The sequence below is a fragment of the Eublepharis macularius genome, chromosome 19 (genome assembly GCF_028583425.1).
Source record: "Eublepharis macularius isolate TG4126 chromosome 19, MPM_Emac_v1.0, whole genome shotgun sequence".
NCBI lineage: Eukaryota > Metazoa > Chordata > Lepidosauria > Squamata > Eublepharidae > Eublepharis > Eublepharis macularius.
This window is the reverse complement of record NC_072808.1, coordinates 1,378,906-1,404,912: the sequence shown is the minus strand read 5'-3', so window position 1 is coordinate 1,404,912 and position 26,007 is coordinate 1,378,906. Positions and strand designations below refer to the sequence as shown.

The following is a 26,007-nucleotide window of genomic DNA, read 5'->3' as shown; positions in this document are numbered from 1 at the left end:
AGTCCTGCAGGGGAGCAAAAAGATGGTCCCTTTGCACTCATTGCCCCCCCCCAGATCAAACTGTAGCTTTGATACCTAGCAGTGGGAAGGGGTTTACACTAAGAAAACAGGCTGGGAGGAAAGAATTCACCACCTTCTTTTCCCTGACCTTCAGCAAGTGGTCTTGCATCCTTTAATGACAGCTTGCCCATTATTGCCAGTCCTTGCTGCATAAATACCGGAGATCTCTGAGAGAGCCAAATTAGTCATCACAGAAGTCCCAGAGTTCTATTCGCACAACGATGGGTTGGATCCAGTGGGGGGGGGAGTATTTTCACCAGTTTCACCATTGAAGATCTTCAGCTTTCCCTCATGATATTTCGGGTGGGTGGGTGGGTGGGGTCCTCTGTTGTAGGGATACCAGCAACCTGGACAAAAACTATCCTGCCCCCATTAACATCGGCTTAATGTGTGGAGATGGGCAGCAGAAGGTTTTCATGGCATGGAGATAAATGGCATCACATAGTAAATAACAGCCCTAAAATCCTCTCTTAAAGGGGCGGGATTTTTTCTCTCCGTTGTTGCCAGCTGTCTGTTCCCCAAGAGCAGCATTTGGGGGCAACTGGGGATGGGAGACGTGAGAAAGTCCCATTCCGCTGACACAAACCACTTCTGTCAGCAGAAATTGCTGCTAGGTCCAGCCCGTAACGAAGGCAGCTTTGAAGGATCAGCGTTTATTTTTCAGATATTAATTCTGAAGGTTGGGTTGATCACAAGGCCGGAGTCCAACCTTTTGCCCCTCTCTTAAAAAGGGCACCATCCAAATCTCTTTCAGTGCACTTAGTTTTATTTAACGGCACCAGGGAAGAGCAGGCTATTGAGCTTTCTTTCATGGACTGGTAAATCTTCATCGTGATTGCAGTAAAATAGATGTAGGCATGCTATCTCTGTATTTTTTCATAGTCATGTCCAGAATGTAAGCTTTAAAAAAAAAATCAATGGAGCATGTGTGCAGGGGACTTGACGCGTTCTCTGGGCCAGGGTTTGATGAACAGTGAATACAGAATGCTTTACAGAGGAATTGCAAGAAGAGAAGGCAGCTGTGGAACAAAGAGGAGACAGAGAATCCCTCCCCTTTGTTCTTGCTGCCGCTTCTTCCCTCTTTGTCTTTCTGCTCCTTCTCCCATGGTCCTACTGTAGTATAATATAGCTATACTCCTGCATCACATAACTAGGCATGTACATATGTCTCTGTGTGTGTGTGTGTGCGTGTGTCTTATTCTCTGCACAAAACCAAGGAAGGGTCCAGATAGGCATCTGGATGTTGTCTGTTGCTAACTGGGAGCTTGTGTAAAGGGGTGTCTATAATTAGAAGGAACTTAAGTCTGGTGTGTCCTTTGTTACATGCACAAATTTGGATCTCCCACACTGTGCTAACTACTCACAGTCATCAGCATGGATGAGAAACCTCACCCATCCACAGGGCAGGACACGGAACGCAGGGGAAACCCCTACCTCTAACCAGTTGTCTCTACAAGTGCCAGAAATATGAAGGAGCTGTCTTAGATGAATTCTCAACATATGACCCTTGAGTTCAGTGTGATTCACTACACAGAATGACTTTTTAAAACAGCTGTCCTAGATATATTCACTGGGGAGTAAGTTCCCATAGTCTTACAATCACATAAATGCCTACAGGTTCACATGCTTAGCTAGGTAAGGGCAGGGCTTTTTTTCTGGGAAAATTGGTGGTGGAATTCAGAGATAAAAGGGCACGCAGTTTTCAGCACAGACCACTGTATTGCCTTGGACAAACCATTTTCCCCAAACCTCAGTTTCCAGCCATAAAATGGGAACAATGACCTAATGCAGGCGGGACAACAACGTTTCAGAGGAGTTAGCCATGTTAGTCTGTAGTTGCACAATAGTAAAGAGTCCATTCGCACCTTACAGATTATGTAGCACCTTGAAGACAAACCAACTTTATTGTAGCATAAGCTTTCGAGAACCACAGCTCTCTTTGTCAGATGCATGGGGGGTATGAAGAAGCATACCTTCCATGCACCTGACGAAGAGAGCTGTGGCTCTCGAAAGCTTCTGCTACAATAAAGTTGGTTCGTCTTCAAGGTGCTCCTGGACTCTTTACTTCTTACAACCAAGTCTGAAACCCTATTCCACACGCTTTTGTCTTTGAGAGGAAGCCCCGCTGTACTCCGCAGCCTTGACCAGCAAGCGTGAGTAGCACCTGCCTGCCCCCGAGGCCGCTCTCAAAGGCAATCTCTGCGCCCGTTAGGACGAGGCACTGCTTCTGGGTCGGACACGAGAGGCGGCGGAGGCCCTGGCCGTCCGCGCCAAGCCTCCGCTCTCCCGCTCGGGAGCCGCTCCGAACCCGCCGCGCATTCAGAAGCGCCCTCGCGCCGCGCCCAAACGCGGGGCGCGCCCCGGGCGGCTCTTTGTCTCTGGGCGGCGGCGGCGGCGGCGGCGGCGGCTGCTCTCGCGCGCCCCCTGCCGTCCCCGCAGGGAGAGACGGGGCGTCGGCTGCGCGCGTTGGCCGCGGCGGGCGAGGCGCCTCCGCAGACATCTGCATGGGCTCGTGTGGAACGAGGGGAGGGGGAGACTGCATTGCGGCAAATCCTGGGATAAAAAGCAGACGGGGAGGGAGGACCGAAAGCAAAAAAAAAAGGGAAGCCACGCCCTGGGAGGGGGGGGCGCTTCCTTTTCGCGCATGCTCTGTATCGCGGATCCCTTTGTGTTACTGGGAGAAGCGTTTGCTCCCCCCCGCCCCTTGCAACGGACCCAGCTGGCTTCCGAGTCTCCTGATTTCTCTCCAGCAATCGCAAGAAGAAGAAAAAAATCGGAGCTGGCGTCTAAGCATCGGACATAAGCTCTCGCGTTTGGCTTCCTGGTCTGTGCGCTTTTGGTGGCGACCTTTTAAATGCAAAACCCTTGAAAGCCGAGTCGGCCTTTCCACAGGCAAAGCAAAACGCAGAACCGGTGCAGACGTTCCCATTCTCTCTCTGGATGTGAATGACCCTCACGCAGCCGCTGTGGCGCATAAATACGCGTAAGATCCCCCAGAGGGGATCCCTTTTGTGAGTCCTTTCCGTAAGTCCTTAGTTCATGACTGAAGAGACAGCTGACCTAGGCCTATTGAGTGCCAGCTCATATTTTTAATTTTTTTAAATTTTCTTCATTTATACCCAGCCCTTTCACTCCAGTGGGGAGCCAAATAATAATAACATTCGATGTATATACCACCCTCCAGAACAACTTAATGCCCTCTCAGAGTGGTTTACAAAGTGGTGTTATTATTATCCCCACAACAACAAACACCCTGTGAGGTGGGTGGGGCTGAGAGAGCTCTGAGAGAGCTGTGACGGACCCAAGGTCACCCAGCTGGCTTCAAGTGGAGGAGCGGGGAATCAAACCCGGCTCTCCAGATTAGAGTCCTGCGCTCTTAACCACTACACCAAAGCCGCTTATATCATGTTCTTCTTTTTCTCTTCTCAACAGCCCTGTGAGGTAGGTTCGGCTGCATGTGTGACTGGCCTAAAGTCACCCAGTAATCTGCCCTGGCAGAGTGGGAATTCACACCCAGCTGTCTCGGATTCTAATCCAGCACTCTGACTGCTCCATCACCCTTGGGTCTACTGTCTCCTTGTTCTCTCTGTCCTTCTCCCCTGCTCTGAACTTGGCTCTTCTGTACATTTCCTCCAGACCTGATGTGCATGTTTAAATCTTGCGTACTGAGAGCTCCTTGGCAGGTGCGCCACCATGAAGGCATTCCATGTCCAAAGTTCATGGACCAGATCAGGGTCTGGAAAAGCTGACTTTCCTCTTACATTTTTTACATCTGCTTTTATTTCACTGTACAGATTTCTGTGCTTTTGTGTACAGTAACAACAACCCTAAGTTGTAACTCTTAATCTGGCACCTTTTTGGATTTACAGACTCCATCTTCAAAGAGAATGGATTTCGGCTCCTGACCCAGGGTTGTTTGCCATCAGAAAGTGTGCCGCAAGACTGCCATGATTCAACAACCGAGCGATGGTTGTGCGTTCCACGAGGAACATCTTATCACAATTAGCTCTCTCAACACTGAGAAAGAACCTCTTTTTACACTGAAAGAAGATTCTTGTTCAAAGGGGAGGGGGCAGCTTGTCTAAGCCTTGCTGAAATGGACTTTTTGCAACCCGACAATCTCAATTGCATTGGAGCCTACATATTATGGGATGAGAAGCATGGGTTGCTGGACTTTTGATCTCATTTTGTGTGATTGTTCCAATAGCTTTGGGAGAATCCATGGCTTTAGCTGAAGGAGCCCAGAAACTGTGGTGTCAGCTGGGATATTCACTTTTCCAAGTGACTTAAGCTAAGCAGCTGTGGAGGTGTCATCATGAGAATCAGATTGCACCACACTGGGTTCCACACACAAGGGGGAATCTCCCCTTTTGACGGTCTACACACACAATCACGCTACACAGGAGTGCTTTCCCTTCAACCCCAGCCTGAAACTCCTCTTTGGAAGTCCCCAGGATGTACTGCTGATTGCTGAGAAAACAAAAACGTCCCCAGGCAGGACGCAGGTGCACACTTGCATCTTTGACAAGCGAGACCAGCCTCATGACTGAGAAGAAGAAGAGCTTCGACTGACTGACTTATTGTTTTGGTTTACTGGGGATTTTCCTGTCCCCTGGGTGCCAAAGTAAATGATGAATTAAGCCTCTGCTGGGGCCTGGGGTTCTCCCCGAATTACAACTTTGGTAACAGGTCAGGGACTGTAGACTATACTACTGGGTAATGTCTGTTGATGTAGATATGTTCCTACAAGGTGGTTTCATTGTTGTTTAATAAGTCACATTAGCAACATTGTTTAGCAATATTTTATCTCTGCATTCTTGTATTCAAATGTAAGCTTCTTTTCAAATTTCTGCTATGCATACCCTATTATACTTGTTTATCGACTGTCCCAGCTGTTAATCACATGAACTTACACTGTGCAATCTGCCTTGAATCTCAGTGCAAAAGGAGGACTATAAATAACATAAATAATAAAAAATAACAACTGATCTCCAGACTACAGAGATCAATTTCCCTGGAGAAAATGGATACAATCTTCTGGGTACAAGCTGAGCTCCTTCCCCTTCCCAAAGCCCACCCTTCCCAGGCTCTGCTCCCAAATCTCCAGGAATTTCCCAATCTGGAGTTGGCCACCCAAGCTACAGCGCACAGCTTGGCCACTAATCTAGTCTTGCATTTTTTATTTATAATTATATGTGGAAGATACAAGGTATAGACAATTAATGGCCTTGTATTTATGGGCCCGTTTCAGGCTGGAAGAAATTGGAATGCAAATTTTTTTAAAAAATGCCACGTTGCCAAAAAAAAAAGGGGTGTGTGTGTGCTGGAAATAGAAAACCCTTGTCTTGCGGTTCTGCGCAATCGTCGTTCCTTTATAGGCCTGCTGGCACGGAAGATTTTTGTTGTGGTGCCACCTAGGGGAGGCAACTTGAAGCAACAACGGAGAAGCGGCTCCAAGAGGTTGGTGGAAAATGTTTGAGGCTCAGGCGGTTCCGCACCATGTTTGGAATTCAGCTCAATCCTGCTTGCTTAGAAATAAGAGCCATTGACTTTAGAGGGACTTAACTTGCAAGTCAGTATTTCCAGTTTACGTTTTCTTATTTCATGGAGGAGAGAGCCACCGTTGGTAAGCTGCTGTCACGCGTAAAAGGGCCGTCCATATTAAGAAGTAGTCAACCGCTGAGACCCAGTGCTAAGAGCCTCTATGCATTGTTTATTTGCCCTCCAGGGAAACTGGTGGGCTGCTGTGTGCAACAGGATGCGGGAGTCGATGGACTGATCCAGCAGGGCTCTTCTTAATTTAGCTCCAAAATTCATAGTCCGCCTTTCTGCCCCCCACCCCCGTCACGGCCACCAAGGCAGCTAACAGTTAAAACAAGTGTTATAAAAGCACATCATAAAACAATTAAAAGCATAACTAAAACACACAAATAAAAGCACAGGAAACGGTAATTAAAACATAAGGCAGATTATTGAGGGAACACCACAGAGAACAAAAAAGTCGCCACCTGCCGGTGGAGGACAATCACAGAAGGGGACAGACTAATCCCCCTGAGGAGACAGCGCCATAGTTTTGGTGCCATGACTGAGAAGGCCTAATCTCAGAAGGCGAGGTTGCGTCAAGCGGGGTCTCGGAAGACGACTGCCGCTGTTGGGTAGGTTCATGTGGGGGGTAAGAAGTCCATCAGGTATGCCGATATCAAAGCAAGCTGTGCTGCTGAAGCCTCCCAAAAAGTATTCTGGTCGGACTTTGGTGTGCCTTTTTGATGCTCCTTCTCCTAATAGGAGAGGTCAAAGTCATACAGTATTAAAACTCTTGCCGAGGTCCTAGATGGGAGGGGTTATTCCAGAGGTGGCCATCTCTGACGGGATTTCAGGATGGGGGGGAAGCAAGTGAGCTGATCTCCAACAGATACAGTTTTATTTAGTTTACAAAATCCGTACCCTGCTTTTCTGATCTCGTAAGAGCCACCAAAGTGCTAACAAACTCAAACATACCTAATAAAACCACATTTTAAAAACATTAAAACCTACAGAAATCATCAAAACCAGAGGTGAAATATATACAAAACCCTTAAAAAAAACCAACAAACAAAACATTTGTCTGGGAGGAGGGATCCCAGGGAATGCTAAATGAAACAAAAAGGTCTTCACTCTAATCTTGGTCCAAACCTGCACCATAAATCTGCAGGGCCTCAGAGGACAGAATTGGATAACTGCCTGAGTTCCATACTAGGGGCACAGCATTAGATTTACGGTTACCCGGTATCCCACTTCATTTTGCCCAGGGGGTGGGGGTGGGGTTTGGGGAAAAACAGCATTGGTTTATTCATGTGCGTTTATTCACCATTATCTTTTATTTAGCTAGCTGGAAAATGCCATTAAACCAAAGACATAAAATATGCAGACACACACATATGCACGGAGAGAATGTTAACATAACTCGCCTATTTTTAGATGACCCCATTCAGAGTGGAACATCAGATTCACACTGCAGTATTTTGGTGAGAAATACCTGGGAAATTACCATGATTGACCGCCCTCTCTTCCTCATACCCCACCCGGGGACTTGCTCTTTCCTAGCCTTTCTTTCCTAAGAAGCCATTAACCATCTCTTGAACCCAGGCAGCCAGCCCCCGCCTCCCTGGTATATTTAAGTAGCCAGGAAGGGCAAAGGTCATATGAGCAGGTGGTAGGCCTCAGCCTTCCAAAATATCTTGTCCGCCTCCACTGACTGAATAAACTGAAAGGTCTCAAACAACTGGACAGGTCAGCAGCACCCTGGCATCCTCTGACGCGGTTCCTGCTAATGTAGACTCTCAGTTGGAATGGGCGTGAGAGATTTTATCTGCAAAGCTCTGAGCTAAACAGTCACAAGAGGCCACCAAACAGTCCACCTCATCCCGCGGCCCAGATCCAAGCAGGCTTTTGATCACCCAAATCAGCTCCGCTGGCCTACACTGTGTAGGTGCAATAGTGGTGGAAAAGTCAGTTTGGTGTAAGAGCGGGGGGACTCTAATCTGGAGAACCAGGTTTGATTCCCCACTCCTTCACCTAAAGCCAGCTGGGTGGCCTTGGATCAGTCACAGCTCTCTTAGAGCTCTCTCAACCCCACCCACCTCACAGGGGGATTGTTGTGGGGATAGGCTTTTTACTCAAATGGGAGGGCTGTATTGTAGGGAGGGGGTCTCGGATGCTTCGCTAATGAGTTAGGGACCAGAGACTTCATCACTATATTGCCTTACATATTATCTGTTGCTTTAAATATGTATGCCTATGTACCGCCTGTGCTCCATGTTGTCTAATGTCAGTCCTAGAATTGATTTTGTTCTGCTTCAGTATTTTTCCTACTCTGTATTGGATTCTTGCTAATACTAGGTCTTCTAAATTTGTATTCATCTACCCTATGGCATTGTGTATGGAAATGTCCTTGACACTGTATGGAAATGTCCTTGATACTGATGGTACTAGTCTCATGCTGTGTAATCCGCCTTGAGTCTCAGTGAGAAAGGTGGACTATAAATGACATAAATCAATCAATCAATCAATAAATAATGACACACTTTGTAAACTGCTCTGAGTGCACATTAAGTTGTCCTGAAGGGCGATATATAAATTGAATGTTGTTGTTGTTGTTAAAGTATTGTTTCTTAGCTGCCATGACTGCCATAAAGTACATTTTAAAATGAACTTTCTCCTGTGTCACTGGATATTTGCTCTAGCTTTATTCAATGAAGGGCCACATTAAATTAAGATAAATATAGACTGATAAAACTTTTTCTGCTTAGAGCACAACCAGAAACAATCCTTGAGGTTTGGGGCTGAATATAAACCCAGTCCGCTATGGCGTGTGTCTGTCTAGTAAACAGTAAAGCTTTCCTCCCGGTCTTTCCCACAGCAAAGCGGTGCCCTCTGCCATCCAGAGTCAAGTGTGCAGAGAATCTGGCTCCGAAAATTCCTCCTGCATCCCAGGGAAACTGTGAGCGAGCCAAGTTAGGAAAGATTGAAAAATTGTCCATGAGGCTTCATAGTTTTTATGCTGGTATTCTTGGCCCAAATCTACACCATAAATCTACAGGGCTTCGGAAAACAGAATTGGATAATTGCCTGAGTTCCATGCTATAGGCACAGCATTAGATTTCTGGTTACCCTATATCTCACTTTATCTTACCAAGGGGTTTGGGAAAAACACCATGGGGTTATTCACACATATTTATTCAGTATTATCTTTTATTTAGCTGGCTGGAAAATGCCTTTAAACCCACAACATAAAATATGCAGGCTCACATATGCACGGAGAGAATGTTAACATAACTTGCCTATTTTTAGATGTTCCCGTCGATGGCTTCATTCAGAATGGAACAACAGATCCACACTGCAGGATTTTGGTGAGAAATACCTGGGAAATGAACATTATTGCTCTCCATTACTCACGTCCCACCCTGGGACTTTCTCTTTCCCAGCCTATGTTTGTTAGGTACAATTCCTGTTTTGCTCCAGCATTTGTTTTTGTTCCTAAATTCCTGCTATGCAGAGTGGATTTCCCCATCTATAAAGTTGCTGCAGTGCAGGATTATCTCTTGAAAAGGCAGGGAACTCTCAGTTAGAACTGGATAATACAATGAAGAAAGCCACCCCACCACCTCCAAGTGTATCAAATCAACACACACCCTTAATGGTAGATTTCCTGGTTGATAAAGACTGGAAATGTGTTCTCAAAGGCAAGGGTTTTCCAACTATTTGTAGTAGGACCTACTTCTATACTTCACCTACTTTTCAAGACTTTGAAGTGGAGCCTTATTTTCCTCCTCCTCCCCAATGTAAAACGTAAGAATCTCACATCAGTTAACACTGAGCCTATCCCAGACGCAGGAGATCTCAATCAAAACTTTTTCATTTTAAAAGAATGTATAAATATATAGCATTGCTGAATGACAGACGGTATTTCATGGCCATTTCACGCATTTTGCAGAAGCAAATGCAGAATTCCTGGTGTGGTATAGTGGTGGTCAGAATCTCGAATCAGGATCTGGGCCGTCAAGTTTCCATTCCCTGCTCTGCCATGGAGGCTTCCTGAGTGACTCTCAGCCTAACCTACCTCACAGGGCTGTTGTGAGGATAAAATGGAGGAGAAAAGAATAATGTGAGTCACATTGGGTCCCTTTTGGGGAGAAAGGTGGGGTTTAAAGGAAGTGCAAATGAATTGAATTGAACTGAAAGAACTCTGGGCAGAACACCGATCCCTACAGAGCTGTAGACAGATAGGGGGCTCCAGAAACGGTGGCCAGAGACAGAAGAGAGATGAAAAACAGTCCCCTGTACAGAAGAGCGGTGGCCACCAGCATGACCCAGCTCACCGAGGGGGGGCTGCCACGGAAGCCTTCCCCACCCTTGGGGAAGGCGGTTAAAAGTCCCCTTGCAAGACAGGCTTGAATTGTGTTTGTGTAGTATGGATGGAAAATATATATTAGTTAAGCTTAATAATTAATAAATAATTATATTAATCTCTATTTTAATATCAGTAAAGGTTTTGGTTTTTGAACTCTGTATTTTAGTAATCTTTGTAGCACATAGTCATATAGTCGTCTTGACTTTCCTTCCCTTTTTACCTCTTTTTTTCTGTACCCTCTTTTGTTAAATAAAAATTAAATTTTAAAAAGACCCCTTGCAGCGGGGGGGGGGGGGGCTCCTCCCTACCAGGGAATGGGATGGAGATGAAAGGCCGTCCTCCCTGGTGGCTAAGAAATTGAGCTGGCATCCAGAACGCTCCCAATTCTAATCTCCTCCCTGCCACAACCTAACGAGGAACCTTCAGTCAACCACTCCCTCTGAGCCTCCCACTGGCCCTATGGAGATAATAATAATAACTGGCTGTAGATACTTTTAAAACAATAACTATAGCAATGTTATTATAACTGGTCAGGTAGCCACCGCTCTGCCTCTTTGGCAAAGGGATTTGTTCCTTTGGCACGGACTCCTTGTCTATAGTGGGAAGAATCAGAGGAATTAGCTGTGTTAGTCTGCAGTAGAAAAATAGCAGAGTCCAGTAGCACCTTTCAGACTAACTAACTTTATTGTAGGATAAGCTTTTGAGAGCCACAGCTCTGCATCTGACGAAGAGAGCTGTGGCTCTCGAAAGCTTATGCTACAATAAAGTTGGTTAGGGGGAAGAATGAGTGATTTGGCCGTGGTTGTAGTGGCTGCTGAGGAGTGAGCTTTGAATCATAGGGAAGCAGGGAGCAGCCCCTTCCTTCACTGTTCTCTGCCCACTTCCAGTTCACCCCCATGCAGAGTTACCCCGTTGAAATCAATGAGCTTAAACAAGAGGAACTCTGTTTTGCTAGTAAGTGATTCCCAGTATCAGAACAGACTGGGAGATTATGGTTAGAACTAATCTTATCATTCTGGATATTGTTACCCAAACTAAAAGCCATTTCAGATCCTTCAGACTTTGAGGACACAGCTGGAGAACAGCAAGTAATAAGTCAGATTAGAGAACAGGGAGTAAGAAGAGGTCATTGTTTGCTTTTCTGGTAATAACCCGCCGTAACCCTACTGACTACGGTTGCCAGCAACCAGGACAAAAAAAAATAGCCTGCTCTTTAAAATGTTAATAGATGGAAATGGCTTGGAGGTAAACAGTGTCGCCTGGTAAATAGCAGCCCATCGAGCCTCTGTTAAAGCCCTAACTTGAAGAGCCAGGATTTGGGGGGGGGGGCGGCTTTGGTGTTTGGCAAGTTGGCCACCCTCCTGCTGACATCCTAACTCTTCCCACGCGAAAGCAAGCCCTTGGGAGCGAAGAGAGGGGGCAGAACGGCAGGGGCCCATGCTTCACTGGGAACTTTGTTGCTTCTGGAGAACATCCTGCCCACAGCCACAACTTGCTAACTGCTGAGCGCTGATGCAGCAATGGAGGGGGGTGGGTGGGGAGAATTCTGTGAAGAGCAAAGAAATGCAAAGATAGATTTGGGCAACCACCTGCTCTTTGTCTAGGCAAGTAGCTGCCAAGTGGTAGCGTCACCACAGGAGTCCTCTCTGCTCACAGGGCCAACAGAACTGCAGGGCAACCTGCCTCCACGCACAGACTGGCAAGGCCTGCCTCACTGGCCTTGTTGTGGAAGGAAGAGTTAGTCAGCATCCCTCTTCCCAGCTCTGCAGCTGGCACAAGGATGCCTCTTTGGCCCCGGCCCTGAGACTCGGGAGGGCGACGGAGGGCATGCGGCGGGTGCCGCCGATGCTTAAAGTTCTCCAGGGACACCTGTGACCTTGACCAGTGTGTTGACTAGAGTGGCAGACTTCAGTCTGGGCAACCCAGGCTTGATTCCCCTTGGGCCAGTCACATGTTGCCAGCTTAGCCCACCTTGCAGGGTTTTTCTGAGGAAAAAATGGAGGAGTGTTGTATGCTGCTTTGGGTCCCTATTGGGGAGAAAGGTGGGGTATAAATGAAGTTAATTTTTTTTTAAATGTAGTTCTGGCCTTGCCTCAGCTCCTGTCCCAATGATCTCTTGAGAAACCTTGACAATGAATTACTTGTTTTTCAATTCTTCCAGCCCTGCTGTAGGCTGATTTAATATGGGTAACTGTTACTTCACCGATGGCATAATTAGCATGGTTGAGATTAAATTCCTGCTTGATCATCTGCCTGTGGTTTTCCCTGACTGTATTATTGGACAGCCCTGCCTGGAGGATGCCTGTTCCCTTTCCTTACATTGCCGTTGTCATTTTTTTTAATGTCATGCATTCTTCATAAATAAATAACCCTTGTTCCCAGGGCAATGGGTCTGTTTTATCTGGGAAATTTCTACAGAAACATTTGCTCAGGGCATGTTCGCACAGCTTTCTCAGGCTCGCTCTTTTTTATATTTCGTACGAAGGAAGGAAAGATTCTTCAGGCCATGGTGTAAAGGTCTGATCTTGCATGCATGGTTTGACGGTTGCAAACAGGCAGTTCACTTTGTTCTGTCATGGAGTCGCCGTACAGCAAATTTTCAGGGAAGCTGAATTCAGTTCCTGCCATCCATTCTCTGTTCTGTCACATAAATACAGAGACCACCTCAAGTCCACCCAAAATTCTCTCAAATGCCAATGGGGGGGGGGGGGGTTGAGCCCCACTATAAAGAAAAAGCACCCTTGTCAGCATATCAGGTTGCCAACTCCAGTGTAATGTTTTGCATGTAATTATGTTTGTGTGTATTAAGGTGGGGGTTTTTAATATTGGTTACTGTGGGTTTTTGATGCAGGCCTCTGAATTAAGGAGGAGGGGGCTAGATGGGGAAATGGCGTGTGCTGTGTTTGTATAATAGCTGTATTCTAGGGGGCAGAATAAAGTGCACTTTTTAGTCTGAGTGCTGAAAGAAAAGTGTTAATTCTGGCTAAGTCAGGGAAATGGTGGAGTTCTGAAAATTTTTTGGCAAACTGCGTATGAGCCCCAGTCTGCGTGTATCTCAGAAGAGGTTATTCTGTCTAGGTCAGACAAGCTGTGTGGAAAAGCCTGAGTGAATCTATGTCTGTGTGGATGAGAGGTGGTTTTATTCTGTTAGTGAAGACCTGTGTGGAAAATTAGTCTTTGTGACTGGGTTTGTGGGTTCTTGAAGAATATATTAACTATCTAGAAACCACTTTGCTTATGAACCTGTTCTGAAACTATTTCACTGAACAGTACTTTGCAGCCGTCACACATATGTGCTAATAAATAAATTCTAGTTTTGGTTAGGCAAAGAAAGGATCCCTTTTTTAACCTCATAGCAACCCCACATACTGGCCATCCTGTCACAGAATCATAGGGTTGGAAGGGACCTCTACGGTCATCTAGTCCAACCCCCTGCACAATGCAGGAAATTCACAAATATCCCCCTCCTCGCGCACACACACCCAGTGACCCTTACTCCATGCCCGGAAGATGGCAAAACTCCCATCAGGATCCCTAGCCAAACTGCCCTGGGGAAAATTGTTCCCTGATCCCAAGGTGGCAATCGGCCTTACCCTGGGCATGTAGGAACGGGCTGAGAGAACTAAGCACTGATGTGACCCTTCCTGCCCTCCCTCTCATGATCTGCCCAGGTTCACAGGATCAGCACCGCTGTGAGATGGCCATCATACTACCATCTATAAATAAGGCTTCCTGCAATACTACTTAAGCAGAAGAGATCTAAGGGAAAAGGCTTTGCTGGCAGTGAACACTGTTTTGAAGCCACCAATATACTGTATGTCACAAACAGGGGGGGGGCAAAATGCCACAGACGGTGTTATGGGTGGGATTCAACCTCCCAAGGGAAAGTGTTCTTGAGATAAAAAGTAGAGGACACCTGTGGGGTGGGGAAGGAGTGTGAATTGTGACCTGGCCTCTCCTGAAGTAAACGTTTAAGATAACGCAAGAAGGTTCTGCAAATAAAGGTCTAAGGTGGGTTAGGGTTACTGCGGGCAGTACCTGCTTTATTTTTCATTTCTTTAGGCACCTAGTCAGGACAGAATATGGGGAAACAGAACGGTTTCCAGTTGGCAAAGGTGTCTGACAAGGATGCACATTATCTCCCTACCTGTTCAACCTCTATGCAGAGCATGTCATAAACTGGATTAGATCTAGAAGGAGGTGGCATGAAAATTGTTGGAAGGAACATCAACAATTTGAGATATGCAGATGACACCACGTTACTCACAGAAAATAATGAAGACTTGAAACGACTAGTGATGAAGGTTAAAGGAGAAAGTGCCAAAGCAGGATTGCAGCTGAACATCAAGAAGACAAAAGTCATGACTACCGAGGAATTATGCCATTTTAAAGTTGGCAATGAGGATTGAAATTGTTCAAGATTTTCTATTCCTTGACTCAATCATCAACCCAAAGGGAGACTGCAGTGAGGAAATCAGAAGAAGATTGAGACTGGGAAGAGCAGATGTGAGGGAGCTAGAGAAGACCTTTAAAGATGTCTCTCTGGGAACCAAGATCAAGATAATCCAAACTGTGGTATTCCCCATTGCCATGTATGGATGTGAAAGATGGACGGTAAAGAAAGCTGACAGGAAGAAAATGGATTCATTTGAAAAGTGGTGCTGGAGGAGAGTTTTGTGGATACCATGGATGGCCAAAAAGACCAGTAAGTGGGTCCTAGATCCAATCAAGCCTGAATTCTCCCTAAAAGCTAAAATGACAAGACTAAGGCTATCGTACTTTGGTCACATCAGGAGAAGACAAGATTCTCTGGGAAAAGTCAATAATGCCGGGAAAAGTGGAAGGCAGGAGGAAAAGGGGAAGACCCAAAACGAGATGGCCGCACTCAGCCGAAGAAGCCCCGTCCTCCCGTTTGCAGGATCTGAGCCCGTCTGGTCCCGAGAGGACGTGTGGGAGGCCTCTCCTGGCTAGGGGGGCCAGAGGTCGGAGGCGACCGGAGGGCGCATCAGGCACATGCAGGCCCCTCGCGCTTCCCTGCGTTTCCAAATGTCCCCATTCCGCGTTCCGCAGCCCGGGCCGAGGAAAGCCCCATGAGAACCACGGGCGGGGGCCGCCCCCTCCCCCGGCCCCCTCCCGGCTCTCCGGCCTTCGGCCTCCTCGCGAACTCTCTTCTCGCCGCCGGGAAATTCGAAGCGGCCAACGAGAACCCGGCCGGGCGAGGCCCAGGGAGAGCCCGCCTCAGCCCCCGCCCCCCGGCTCGGTCCCGCCCGTCCCCCGGCGCCCGCCCCGAGCCGTATATAGGGCGCTGCGCAGGGGCCGGAGCGCCTCAGAAGGGGGTTTTTGCTCACCGGCGGCTTCATAGGCGGCTCCGCTCGTGAGGGAAACTTTGCCTGACGCCTCGCGGTCCGGCCATCATGGTAAGCGGCTCCGGGGGGCGTCTCTGCGCGCGCTTCCTTCCGGAGCCGGCGTCTGGAAGCGGGGCCGGGCCGGGCGGCTGCGGGGCAAGGGGGCAGCCTGGGCTCGGGCGCCTTCCGAAGGAGGTGCCGCGGGGAGGCTCCGGAGCTCAGCCGCCTGAGGCGCCGCCGCCAGGCAGGGAGCCCCGGGGGCCGCGCTCGGGTGCGGAGAGAGAGAGGGGGGGCGCCCCCCCCGCTCCTCCCGCTCCCTCCGTCGTCCTCTCGGACCCCCTCTCCCCCGCGCTTCTGCAGGGCTGGGGTCTGCCCCGTTCGTTCTGCGCGGGCAGAGGTGCGCGGGGAAGGGGCCGGGAGCGGAGCGGCCTGCCGGCTGGCCCTCGGCGCCTCCCCGCGCGTGCCTCCCCTGCCATGTGGCTCCGAGCGCGCGCCGCGCCCGCAGGCTCCGGGCGGTGCTGTGGCGGCGGCAGCCTGGATGCGCGGGGGGGGGGGGCGGCCGGCAGGGGGCGGGCGGGGAAGTGCCCGGCGGCGCCTTCAGTGGCGCGGGACAGGCGGAGGCTTTCGCGGCGGGGAGGTAGCCGGCGCCCCTCGAGCCTCGGCGCCCCCTCGCCCGCCCTGCGCTGCCCTGCCCGCCTGCTGAGTCACTTCTCGGGGTGGGGTGGAGGGTTCTAGCCGGGAAGCGGGCCGGAAGAGGAGTCGGCGGCTGGCTGAGCAAGTGCTGAGTCGCAGCGCCCGGTGGGCAGGAAGTGTGGCGGGGCGGGCTTCGCAGTCGGGGCGCCCAGGCCGGGCAGGATCATAAGCGCGCGCTTAGACGCGGCCCTTCCCCGCCCGGTTGCGACGCAGCCCGCTTCAGGTCGCTCTTGAAAGCCTCCCGAAGCACCTTGAATCTGCCGGCGGCGGCCTTTGGCGCTGGAAAGCGAAAGCGGCCAAGTCTGAACGCGCCCTGGCCGGGCTTCGTGCTCCGAGCCACGCGGGCCGGGGGCTTTATAGGGCGTTTCAGGAGGCGAAGCTGAAGGAAGGTGGGGCGGGCCTCTAAGCAGATACTCGTGCAAATCGATGTTTAAGTCACTGTTGCGGCTTCGTTCCAAGCCGCCTTACCTACTATACAGCATTTTGCAATGGGAGCATGTGCTTCTTTGCTTCTATTAAACCTTTATAGGCCCACGTTTCTCTTGGGAAACTGAGGCCCATTTCAGGTAATTGCAATAAAACCAATGCACCATGAAAACTGCAGAGAAATTACCTTTGCTGTATGCTTAGCTGACAGGACAAAGGGTTTTGCCTCATGTGCTTCTCTGGACGCAGGTTCTAAAACTGAACTCCAGGTTAATTTAGCTCCCTCAAGTGACTTTCTCTCTCTCGCCCCTCCCCGTCCCATTTATTAAGCCCTATGAGGGGGAGAGGCTGTTTCCTGCTTTATGTTACTAATTTAAGCCCTTAGAGTGTTTAGGGCTACACAAAAGCAATATCTTCTGTATACTTATTGCTGTATGTTTCTCGCACTGTGCCTTAGCTAGTTACAACAAGCTTAATCCTGCTGGGACTTTGTTGTAGCTGGATTTGGACCAACCATCTATTCACTAGAATGTAGATGGGTTCGTGTGAGGAAGCAGCTGCTACAGATGGCGCAACCCTGTCTTGGAAACGCAGTGACTTTCAAACCTCTTCTATGAGGATAAAAGAACTTGGAGCACAATGGGATGGATTGGTCTGCCTGCAAAGAGGGCCGACGGTTGCACGTCTCTCCCTCTCCCCGCCCCATCTCTGCAGCCCTTTCAAATCCTGGGAAAATTGGTTCACAGACCCGAGTGGGACAACAGCCACATGGGGTGGTGGGCTGTAGGGAGGAAGGGGAAAGGGGACTCCTCTTTCTGCCCCCTGTTTTTTCCTCGGTTCACTGCAGCCCCCTGAGCCACATGGTTGTGTGGGTCCAATGACCCTGAGCTTGGAAATGGGTCCTGAGGGGGGAGGAGAAAGGGGGGGGGGAAGGAGATCAGGGAGAGTCTATGATTCATTTGTTAGGGGACTGGATTGGATCCAGCAACATGCCCTGGTGTTACAGGACACCTCTCTCGATGCAGATTGTTATGCTAAATGGTTTGCAACTGTGGCCCTTCCTTAGTATAGACAGCGCAGAATTAGGCTTATTTATGCACTGCCGGATGAGTGAAAAGGAAGTCCTTCTGGTTGGCGTAAAAAGACAAGCCTGCATATGAGGAAATAAATCCTGTATGCCAGAATCTTGCAGTTTTTATGTTTTGACTTGAAGCTACCAAAGGGCAGCATTTTTCTCTCTACCTGTTGGTTTACTGAGTCCCACAAACATTTAGTTTTCAGAAACGGAGACGGAAGTCATCTAGCCCAACCCCCTGCACAAGGCAGTAAATCCACAGCCCCCCCCCCCCAATTCCCCCGTTGACTCTTGCTGCACGCCTGGAGGAAGGCAGAAAACCTGTAGGATCCTTAGCCCATCTGGCCTGGAGGAAAATTCTTTCCTGGCCCTGAAGCGCAGAAGATTTGGAGATACTGCCTAATAGCAGTAGTTTTACATTTTTATTTACTTACGTCATTTATAGTCCACCTTTCTCACTGAGAGTCAAGGTGGATTTCACAGTGTGAGAGTAGTACAGTCAATATCAGGAACATTTCCATAAGCAATGCCATAGGGTAAATAGATACAAGTTCACAAAGCAGGAATCCAGTGCAACATAGTGGTGAGGTCTCTGGTTCCTAACGCATTAGCGGATCATCTGAGATTCCCTCCCTCCAAGACAGCCCTCCTATCTGAGCCTTTCAGGTCTGACTCATATCCTATGTGGACGTTTTTCACCAGCAGTCAACATTCCAGAACTGCAGCCTTGGTTAAAATCTTTGCAGCGTTCCATGACTTTGTAGCAATAAATCCAAAGGCCTGGGGGCGGTGGTTGCTCGTGCTCCCTGATGTCAGGCTGTTTTTTTTTAACAACTTCAAATAGCTCAAGAACTAATTGTATTTCAGAGCTGCTACGTATGTGAAGAGCGGGCTCGGAGGCAAACAACTGCTTTGTGCAACCTCTTGAGCACAAGAAGCTACACAAATCAGTCCATGGGTCTGGCTGGAGTTGGTATAGTCTGCTCTGATGGGCACCATCTCCCCAGTCTCAGCAATCACATCACCTTATCCCTGATCCTTTTAGCAGGAGATGTTGGGAATTGAACCTGGCGCCTGTTGTACGTGTGAAGCAGAGGCTGAGCCGTGGCCCCTTTTCAGCCCCTGTGCTCCAAGCAGTGAGAAGGTCTGGGGAAGTGAGGGGACAGCACTGGAGGCTTTTGCTGTCTTGGCAGTATTTGATCCACAGGCGTTAGCCGTGTTAGTCTGTATTTGCAAAATAGTAAAGAGTCCAGTAGCACCTTTAAGACTAACCCATTTTATTGTAGCATAAGCTTGCGAGAACCACAGCTCTCTTCATCAGATGCGTCTGACGAAGAGAGCTGTGGTTCTCAAAAGCTTATGCTGCAATAAAGTGGGTTAGTCTTAAAGGTGCTACTGGACTCTTTACTATTTGGCAGTATTTGGTTTCTTTTCAAATATACATGTGGAGGCTTTCCTACCCGGCAACAGATCTGCTGCCCCACATCAGATCCCCAGAAAGAGGGAACCCTTGTCTCCTCTAGGTGTGTGCATTCTTCTGGACTCAGTGGTGTCCTTCTTATACATGCACACATCTTGCCTTGAGCCAAGGAGGCCAGTCCAGCCAAGTCTTGGTGGGCTGCTCAATCAGACCCACTGAAGAGGGTGTTTGCCATCACTAAGGAAGACTTCCTTTCCTTTCCTTTGATCATGCAGTGACCAGAGGCCTCGGTGGAACAGTACAAAAGGCCATATGGTGATTAATCATCACTGTTCCCTTTGTTGCAAAGACAGTAACTCAAACTACTCCGCTGAGTAAATGGTTGCATTTAAGGCTTCTAGCGCTAGATGTGTGCTGCTGGGTGGATCACGCAGGGAAAGGAGTGGTTGATTATGTGTGTGTAAAGTGTGGTCAAGTTGCAGCTGACTAAGGGCAGCCCTATGCTGTTTTCAAGGCAAGGGACAAACAGAGATAATTTGCCATTTCCTGCCACTGTGTGGGTGACCCTGGATTTCCTTGGTGGTCTCCCATCAATTGGGCTGACCCCCTCTTAGGTTCCAAGACCTGAGATCGAGCTAGCATGAGCCGTCTAGGTCGGGGTTTCCTTAGACTTTCTGGGAGTCTAAAGGGCTGTTCTGAGAATAGTTACCCAACAGTCCCAAAGCGAGCTGCCTGGTTTCTGCGATCATTAAGAGAAACTCCCGCTCGGCAGGCCCCGTTGAAAGGGGTAATGGCAGCTGACCACAAGCCTTCAAATTGCAGCTCTCTGCTGTTTATCTAGCATTTTGTGCTGTGAGTCAGATGGTGGGAGCTAGCTGGTTTCAGCGGGTTTGCAGGAGTGGGGGAGAGAGAGAACAAGGCTTTAGGATTAAAGCGGAGCAGAATGAGCTCAGCGAAGGTTACGCAATTAGTAGGCTGCTGTTTGGGCACACAAAGGGGGCAGTTTCCACAAACATTTCTCAGTTCTATTAGGATTCCTCCTGGACACGGAAAATGACTTGCTGTTTTTTAGGGGGGAAATCCAGGCATCCAGTTAGTTTCCATTTGTTCAGAAGATCAAAGTGGAATATCCGTGAGTTCTTAAAATAGTTCTTTAGACAAGCGTTTCGACTTCAAAAGATTACCTTTGCCAGTATATTATATTTTGCTGGTGACACTATTGATATGAAGCATTTAAATCCTACTTGACTTTTTTTGAACAGAACCTTACATATTGGCAGCTTCGTGATTGCTCTTCCAAATCTGAACCAAAAATTACTGTTTGGTATGCTTGCCTTCTGGCTTCCCAACCATACTTAGACAGATTTAACAGTCTTACTTTTAGAAACGCCTCTTGGGACCCTAAAAGTGTGAAGTCAGATGGGTGGTACATACTTTTATAGATCATATGTTGATTGTTTCAAGGATTATGCATGCCCAGGAGTGGAAAGTGGTGGAAGACGTAGCTACTCTAAAGTTACTAGTAGGCTTTTGAGTAGCATAGCATAGCTCCTATCAGGGCTAGTTTTATGTGTTCAAACTACTTAAGAAAGCTGATGTCATTCTTTGCTGTTCTGGGAAAGAGTAATAAACCTGGGCAAAGAATGGAGTTTCGTATAATTACTGACCCAAGGCCAGTGGATGAGTTAGTGGCTAAGTAGTTAGTTCACTTGCAGCAAGAGTTCAAACTATTGGGCCAGGTTATCTTATCTTGGGGAAGGGGGAGTGACATAGTGCTTGGCACGGCTGTGCCCTTGACAGCTACTCATTTGTATGCATGCTGTGCTTGGCCAAGCATATAAATCAACATTTACGGGTGTGGAATTGTCTCAAGAAAGTGGTCTTTTGTTAGTTTCAGTTATCTGAAGCTACCCCGGAAGCTGTGGGCCATGGCTGAGTGTTAGAGTGCCTGGTTTGCAGGCGGAAAATCCCTGACTTGTCTAGTTAAAAGGGCCAGTTAGCATGTGACCTGAAAGACCCCTCTCCAAGACCCTGCAAAGCTACTGCCGGTCAGAGTAGACAGTCCTGAGAAAATTAGACCCATGATGTGCCTAGGTATGAGAGGTGGCTTTGTATTTCCGAGCTGACATTTATGCGCTTTCTCCCTACAGCGTGAGTGCATCTCCATCCACGTCGGCCAGGCCGGTGTCCAGATCGGCAATGCCTGCTGGGAGCTCTACTGCCTTGAACACGGCATTCAGCCCGACGGGCAGATGCCCAGCGACAAGACCATCGGGGGAGGGGACGACTCCTTCAACACGTTCTTCAGCGAGACGGGCGCTGGCAAGCATGTCCCCAGGGCGGTGTTCATAGATTTGGAACCAACAGTCATTGGTGAGCATAATGCCAGGGTCATAATCGCTATGGTTCATGCTTTCTCTCCAGAAAGACCTGCTTCAGTATCTAGAATTGTCAGCTGGAGAATCTGAGAAAGTGTCCAAGCTGCTGATATTATGGTGCTTATCAGGAGAGGTGCTGGAATAGACTTGTGCTGCCATGAATGGCTAACTTCATGTGCCCCAATGCTCGCTATGCATGTGAGGAATCTAATGGGTGTATCTTGCATCTGCTGTGGGGAGGGGGGCTTTGCTCAGTCCTCAGAAGCTAGTTTCTCCTTAAGGGCAGCAAAGTCAGGGCCATATCTGAAAGCTTGGAGTGGTGAAAAGAGGGCAAAACTTCAGTGTACAGTTTCCAGAACCCTGCCCTGTCTTAAGCTCTGTGCCCCTCCCACTGCCGTTCTTCCCTGCCCCCCCCCCCAAAATGCTTCCTAAAGTTCAGACTGCTTTAAACCTTTCAGTTTTGTGTAACTATGTCATTGTCACAGAACATGGTGTTTCGTGCACGGGCTCAAAAACAGTCTGAAGGATTCTTGTCCTGTTTCTCTGCACAGATGAAGTGCGCACGGGGACCTACCGCCAGCTCTTCCACCCGGAGCAGCTCATCACGGGCAAGGAAGATGCTGCCAACAACTATGCCCGGGGCCATTACACCATCGGCAAGGAGATCATTGACTTGGTTCTGGACAGGATCCGGAAGCTGGTGAGTGGCCTCCAACTGAGGGCAGTAAGACAAGTCCCTAGCTTCCAGTGGTCTGAGGGCCAAGCTACAAGTGACGCCTGACACAGGTTGGACACTTGTCAGCTTCCCTCAAATTTTGATGGGAAATGTCGGCATCTTGGTCTTGAAGCTTGGCTCTCCAACGGCTGTCCAACGGACTTTTCAACTGTCACTTGTCCAACATTCCGCCAAGCTGCCTACATTTCCCGCCAAAACTTGAGGGAAGCTGACAAGTGTCCAACCTGTGTCATTCGTCACTTGTAGTTTGGCCCTGAGTGTCAGACTCGGATTTCCAAGGCCGAGGTTTGAAACCCTGCTCTGCTGTGGAAGTTGTGTCTGGCCTCCAAGGGCCACAGCCAGCCAAAAAGCACCATTTACAAGCTGAGAGAAGATTCTGTCTCTCCGTACTAGGGGTTGCAATCTGGTCTGCTTCTCTGCTGAAGGCAAGAGTGGTGTGACTATGCCGTGTTAACTTCTGCAGTTATTGGCTAACTTTACTTGCTTGCAGATCATCATCTGACACCTTTGTGTCTTTGTTGGATCAATATCACTTGGTTTGCCAGCAGCCCCAGAACCAGTTTTCAGGTTGGGTCTTGAATAGCTTGAGCTGTGCTTATTTAAGATGGGAAGTGGTAGAGGGAAGAAGTGTGGGAGGAAGGTAGATGAAGCCCTGTTCACTCCCTGGTCCTTCAGTTCAAGTGAGAGAGGGAAAATAACTTCTTGATCAAATGACTCCCCCATCCTTTATAACAGGAGTTCCCAGCCTTTTGGGTATGGTGACCCACGAGTCCAAATGGACTTAGTTTGGGGACCCATTTAAAAAACAGTGCATGCACCAATCAGTCATCCCACAGAAAGCCAGGAGCCCCTTTCACAGGTCCTATTACCATAAAAATTGGGAAACAATCCCTTAGAAGCACTCTAGGGCCCAGCAGATTTTTCCAACACAACTCCTAGAAAGCTGGTGATTGGCCTCTTAGTATGACTCAGACCCCACGTTTTTTGGGACTCGTCTCTTCCTCGCTTTTTGGCAACCAGGCTAATCGTACCCTTTTCCCCTTCCCTGTTTTCTGGCATATCAACCTCTAATTTAGGCCAGAGAGAGAAGCCCAAGAACTGCATTTTCTGGCTTGCACAACTTGAGAAAGGATTTGGGTAGTAGAGACTAACTTGAGCTTCCTGCCAACTGATAGTGGAGACTTTCTAGACTAGAAAAGGCCCTCTAGGTGCCCTTACAACATTTTTGGCATGTTAATAATAATAACAACATTCGATTTATACACTGCCCTTCAGGACAACTTAACATCCGCTCAGAGCGGTTTAGAAAGTGTGTTATTATCCACACAGCAATCACCCTGTGAGGTGGGCGGGGCTGAGAGAGCTCTGAGAAGCTGTGACTGACCCAAGTTCACCTAGCTGGCTTCAGGTGGAGGAGTGGGGAATCAAACCCGGTTCTCCAGATTATTGACCCGGCACTCAACCACTACACCAAACTGGCTGTGAAGAGCAGCATTATACTCCTAAATCTGATTGGTTCCAGGCATGTAGCTTCTCCCAAAGGCATACAGGAGGAGGAGTCACTTAATGTGTAGCATTTGGTGGTAGGGGATACTTAACCACTATGCAATATTGGAATGGGCTTGAACTCTTTGACTAGCAAACTTCCTTGTGAAGCTCAAGCCAGTCTGCGCCTAGCTGGAGTGTAACCAAAGCAGCAAGCATGATGTTAAGGGCGTCTAACTCTTCTAAACTCTCAAGTATAATTTGTAGCATTAATCACAGATTGAAAGAAATTACAGCCACCTTTAACTGCTTAGTTCTGGAAAAGTTCTTCAAAAGATTGCAGATTTCCTTCTGTTAATAATGTGAGTAGTGGAAGAGTCATTCTGCCAAGATGCGCAAATACTCTGTGCACAACTTTGACCAGTGACACCATGAGCGGAAAGCTGCTCAGTCTCGGGCTTGGGTTCGTATCTGCTGCATTCTGCTTGATTCAGTGATGTGGGTTCGGTGCAGTTGGACAAGTAGTATGGCTAGATCTTGTGCACATAAATTTTAGGAAACTTATATTGTGAAGTTTGGAGAACAACTATTTGGGTGCTTTGCAGGATAGAAGATGGTCCTCACCCCAAAGAACTTGCTATCTATAATTTTACTTAACGGGAAATGACAGGGCAGGAAGTGGAAAGAGTGTGCCCTCATTTCTTTTACATCTGCTTGGGCCGCCCTTCAATGGAGGAGGAATGTAAAGGAATTACACCAAAGATTCATGGATGTGGTGGGTCTTGGAAAAAGCATGTCGGTGTAGTTTATTGTATTCTAGTTAAAACATGCAATGTCCTATCTTAAGCCATCTCTTGCATTCCACTCCCTCCCACAGGCTGACCAATGCACAGGTCTCCAGGGCTTCCTGGTCTTTCACAGCTTTGGTGGCGGCACCGGCTCTGGTTTCACTTCCTTGCTGATGGAGCGTCTGTCGGTCGACTATGGCAAGAAGTCCAAGCTGGAGTTCTCCATCTACCCAGCTCCTCAGGTCTCCACCGCTGTCGTCGAGCCCTACAACTCCATCCTGACCACCCACACGACCTTGGAGCATTCGGACTGTGCCTTCATGGTGGACAACGAGGCCATCTATGACATCTGCCGCAGGAACCTTGACATCGAACGCCCCACCTACACCAACCTCAACCGCCTCATTAGCCAAATCGTGTCCTCCATCACCGCCTCCCTGCGATTTGATGGTGCCCTGAATGTAGACCTGACTGAATTCCAGACAAATTTGGTGCCCTATCCCCGCATCCATTTCCCTCTGGCCACCTATGCCCCGGTCATCTCTGCTGAGAAAGCTTATCATGAGCAGCTGACTGTAGCAGAGATCACCAACGCTTGCTTTGAGCCGGCCAACCAGATGGTGAAATGTGACCCTCGCCACGGTAAATACATGGCCTGCTGCCTGTTGTACCGAGGTGACGTTGTTCCCAAAGATGTCAATGCTGCTATTGCCACCATCAAGACCAAACGTAGCATCCAGTTTGTGGACTGGTGCCCCACGGGTTTCAAGGTTGGTATCAACTACCAGCCCCCCACCGTGGTCCCTGGGGGAGACCTGGCCAAAGTGCAGCGTGCCGTGTGCATGTTGAGCAACACCACGGCCATTGCTGAGGCCTGGGCTCGCCTGGACCACAAGTTTGACCTGATGTATGCCAAGCGTGCCTTTGTCCACTGGTACGTAGGGGAGGGGATGGAGGAAGGAGAGTTCTCGGAGGCTCGGGAGGACATGGCTGCCCTGGAGAAGGATTACGAGGAGGTTGGGGCCGATAGTGCCGATGGGGAGGATGAGGGAGAGGAATATTAAATTGCTTTGCTCTTGCCTCTCTTGTGATGGCTGTCACTGTAAAATGTACCAATGAACATTAAAAGCATTCTTGTTAAAAGCATTCTTGTTGCTCCTTTTTGTATAGAACAGACTCTGTCCTGTGCTACTGAGCCTGTCAGGGCTGTGCCGTGGTCTGGGGCTGGCTGGGAACATGGTTTGGAATGGCTGAGTGGAACTGCCTTGGCTCTTGACTTGGCAAGGCCTGAATGACTTTGTGGCAGGCAAAAATGAGTCCTTGCGGCCCACTGATGCCTGCGGGAGCAGCGGCCTGGAAGTTTGGAGCTCCAGAGGGGTGCCCCATTGTCCTTCCAGGCGATTCTTACTTGTGTTGCTTAGGTTCTTTAAATTAAGCCACTGGGAAAAGTTCTGGAAATATTTCAGGATTACATTTTATAAACCCTGAAAGATTCTTTTGAGGAAGATGCACCTGTTTGAAGGGAATTAAAAATCTCTTTTAAAACCTCTGAATAACGACGATCCCATGTGTCCTGACAGGTAAACCTTTGCCCAAACTTTCGATGTCTTTGTGGAATTATAAACCTTGACCGTGTTCAAGCTCACAGAAACTATAAGTAACTTTTGGGCCATAACTGGCCATGTCTGTGTTACTCAGGTAGGAAAGGGTAG

The 26,007-nt window shown here is 48.6% G+C and overlaps 1 protein-coding gene across 1 annotated transcript; it reads left to right on the top strand.

The window, feature by feature from the left end:
• The first annotated feature begins 15,242 nt into the window (after nt 1-15,242).
• On the top strand, nt 15,243-25,438 carry LOC129345995 (tubulin alpha-1C chain). The gene is made up of 4 exons (XM_055003246.1): nt 15,243-15,366; nt 21,059-21,281; nt 21,838-21,986; nt 24,385-25,438. The coding sequence occupies exons 1-4, from the start codon at nt 15,364-15,366 to the stop codon at nt 25,357-25,359; spliced, it is 1,350 nt and encodes a 449-aa protein (XP_054859221.1). The 5' UTR covers nt 15,243-15,363; the 3' UTR covers nt 25,360-25,438.
• The last annotated feature ends 569 nt before the right edge of the window (nt 25,439-26,007 follow it).

Bases quoted from the DNA above. Each gene is read 5' to 3' on its own strand.
- LOC129345995 (XM_055003246.1), top strand. The intron at 21,282-21,837 runs GTGAGCATAATG...TTCTCTGCACAG, and splicing joins TTTGGAACCAACAGTCATTG to ATGAAGTGCGCACGGGGACC. The intron at 21,987-24,384 runs GTGAGTGGCCTC...TCCCTCCCACAG, and splicing joins TGGACAGGATCCGGAAGCTG to GCTGACCAATGCACAGGTCT.